Raw genomic sequence first — 2,500 nt, 5'->3', positions numbered from 1 at the left:
TAATAGAAGAATGAAAATATTTCTCTATTACAAAAAAAAACCATAATCATCAGATGAAATGTAATTTTACAAACAAAAGAATATTTCAAGAATACAGCATATATATATATATATATATATATATATATATATATATATATATATATATATAATCAAAATAAGCAACAAGGATATCCAAAGTTAATGCAGTACGATCGTTTCAGGCGACTCCATTTAATTTAGCAATGTGAACATTACATCAAATGTAAAATGCAGAGCAATCCTCAGCTGCACAAAGATATAGAAATTTAATGAAATTACATTTCAACAGAAGGACATATTTTTATAACTACATTTAAACTCTCCAAGTAGAAAAGAAGAATACAAAGAAAAAAAAACTTTTTGACTTAGCCAATATATATTTAACAATCATTTATATGATATTTTTTCAGGTCCAGCTAAATGCTCCTTACCAACTTACGATTGCACACAACCATTTCCTGACTGTCTGTCAAAGGGGGCCACTGTTGTGTGTCTGGAAAATTCTAAATTTCAATGTGTTATAGAAGTTCCACGTTCTGATCCAATTTGTAAGTATCTCTATATCAGATTCGACAGTAGTTTGTGTTTTTTCCCCTTTATTTTTTTGCTCTTTTTATTTTTTGTCTTGGCAAGAAGCTAAGCCTGGCTAATCAAGCTTCCATTATCGCTTGTTGTTTAGTTACTATAATTATACATTCTGTAGGCGTAAACATGTGGAGGCGCAATGGTCCAGTGGTTAGGACAGCGGACTCGCGGTCATAGGATCGCGGTTGTGAGTGTTTATTGAGCGAAAACACCTAAACCTCCACGAGGCTCCAGCAGGGGATAGTGGCGAACCCTGCTGTACTCTTTCACCACAACTTTCTCTCACTCTTACTTCCTGTTTCTGTTGCGCCTGTAATTCAAAGGGTCAGCCTTGTCACTCTGTGTGACGCTGAATATCTCCGAGAACTACGTTAAGGGTACACGTGTCTGTGGAGTGATCAGCCACTTGTACGTCAATTTCACGAGCAGGCCGTTCCGTTGATCGGATCAACTGGAACCCTCGACGTCGTAAGAGACAGAATGCCAACAACAACAACAACAACAACAGGCGTAAACATAGGTGCATGTTTCAGAAACTCGCTTTTCAACCACGCGGTTTCGGGTTCAGTCTCACTGCGCGGCACTTTGGGTAAGTGTACTCTACTATAACGTCGGGTCAACCAAAGCCTTGGGAGTAGATTTGATAGAAGGAAACTATGCGGAAGCCAGTGGTATATGTGTGTGTGTATGTGCGTATATTTGTGTGGTGTGTATCCATCCATCCGTCTCTCTGTCTGTCAATCTCCTTATAAACTTGCTATTTTTTCAGGTCCTCAGTGTAATGAGCCTGGTTATAAATGTACCGGAATATATTTAGTCGACAACTGCACAGATATGTTATACGTATGTCCAGACAGGAGCATGTCCATTTATTACTGCGTTGAATACGATAAATCGACAAAACCAGCTATCACAACGACATCCCTTCCCACCACTACTACCACCGCACCGGAACCAACCACCACTCCTAAACCGACCACCACCCCGGAACCGACCACTACTCCAGAACCGACCACCACCCCGAAACCGACCACCACTCCGGAACCGACTACCACCACCACTATGCAAACGACTACCGTGGTGTTACCGACCACCACGACAGAAATACCAGGTAAGTGATTCTAGTGAATAGTAATGATAGGGGAGAAAGGAGCAGAGGATTAAAGAGCTGAAGGAGGAGGAGGAGGAACAGTAATAGTTATGGCTTACATTGCTCACAAGGGGTTTGAAAGGGCTAAAGACAGGCACTTTCCACTTCGGCCAAGTTGAGGGTGGAGAGGTAAGTGTTGCCCTGTAACAAGTTTGTTGAAAGGTGAGTGAATGTTGGAAGAATGGCCAGTGACAACGGACCAATTCTGAGCGTGCATCTGTAAACAAAAGAAGAGCTCTTGCCCTGTTGTCCAGACACCAGTGGCTTTTGTGGGGTTTTCCACGAGGTCCTTAAAGCGCCTCCCCTATTGAGAGTTTTAAATTCTTTAATTTTTAATCGTTATATATATTGTTTACACGTTGTAGAACCCATTGTATCGTCCTGTTTTTGTCTTTTATGTTGTATGTGTTTTAATGTAATTTTATGTAAGCCCTTGTGGACAATAAACGAATTTATTATTATTATTATTATTTGTGGAGACGCAATGGCCCAGCGGTTAAGGCAGCGGACTCGCGGTCGGAGGATCGCGGTTTCGATTCCCAGACCAGGCGTTGTGTTGTGTTTGCTTATTGAACGAAAACATCTAAAGCTCCACGAGGTTCTCACTCTTTCTTCCTGTTTCTTGAGTAAAGCTGCGGTGGACTGGCGTCCTGTCCAGTTGGGGGATGGAACTCATACGCCATAGAAACCAGGAAACCGGGCCCATGAGCCTGGCTAAGCTTTAAAAGGGCGCATAAATAAATA

The 2,500-nt window shown here is 41.4% G+C and overlaps 1 protein-coding gene across 1 annotated transcript in view; it reads left to right on the top strand.

Annotated features, from left to right (window-relative positions):
* The window catches only part of LOC128250643 (uncharacterized), an 11,760-nt gene that overhangs the window by 5,171 nt on the left and 4,089 nt on the right, over positions 1 to 2,500 (top strand). Inside the window, exons 2-3 of the mRNA XM_089340628.1 lie at positions 432 to 569; positions 1,376 to 1,717. Coding sequence (XP_089196754.1) covers positions 432 to 569; positions 1,376 to 1,717 — 480 coding nt within the window. The remainder of the gene's footprint in view (positions 1 to 431; positions 570 to 1,375; positions 1,718 to 2,500) is intronic.

The sequence above is a fragment of the Octopus bimaculoides genome, chromosome 23 (assembly GCF_046866305.1).
Source record: "Octopus bimaculoides isolate indiv1 chromosome 23, ASM4686630v1, whole genome shotgun sequence".
NCBI classification, from domain to species: Eukaryota; Metazoa; Mollusca; class Cephalopoda; order Octopoda; family Octopodidae; genus Octopus; species Octopus bimaculoides.
This window is presented reverse-complemented; position numbering and strand designations above follow the sequence as displayed.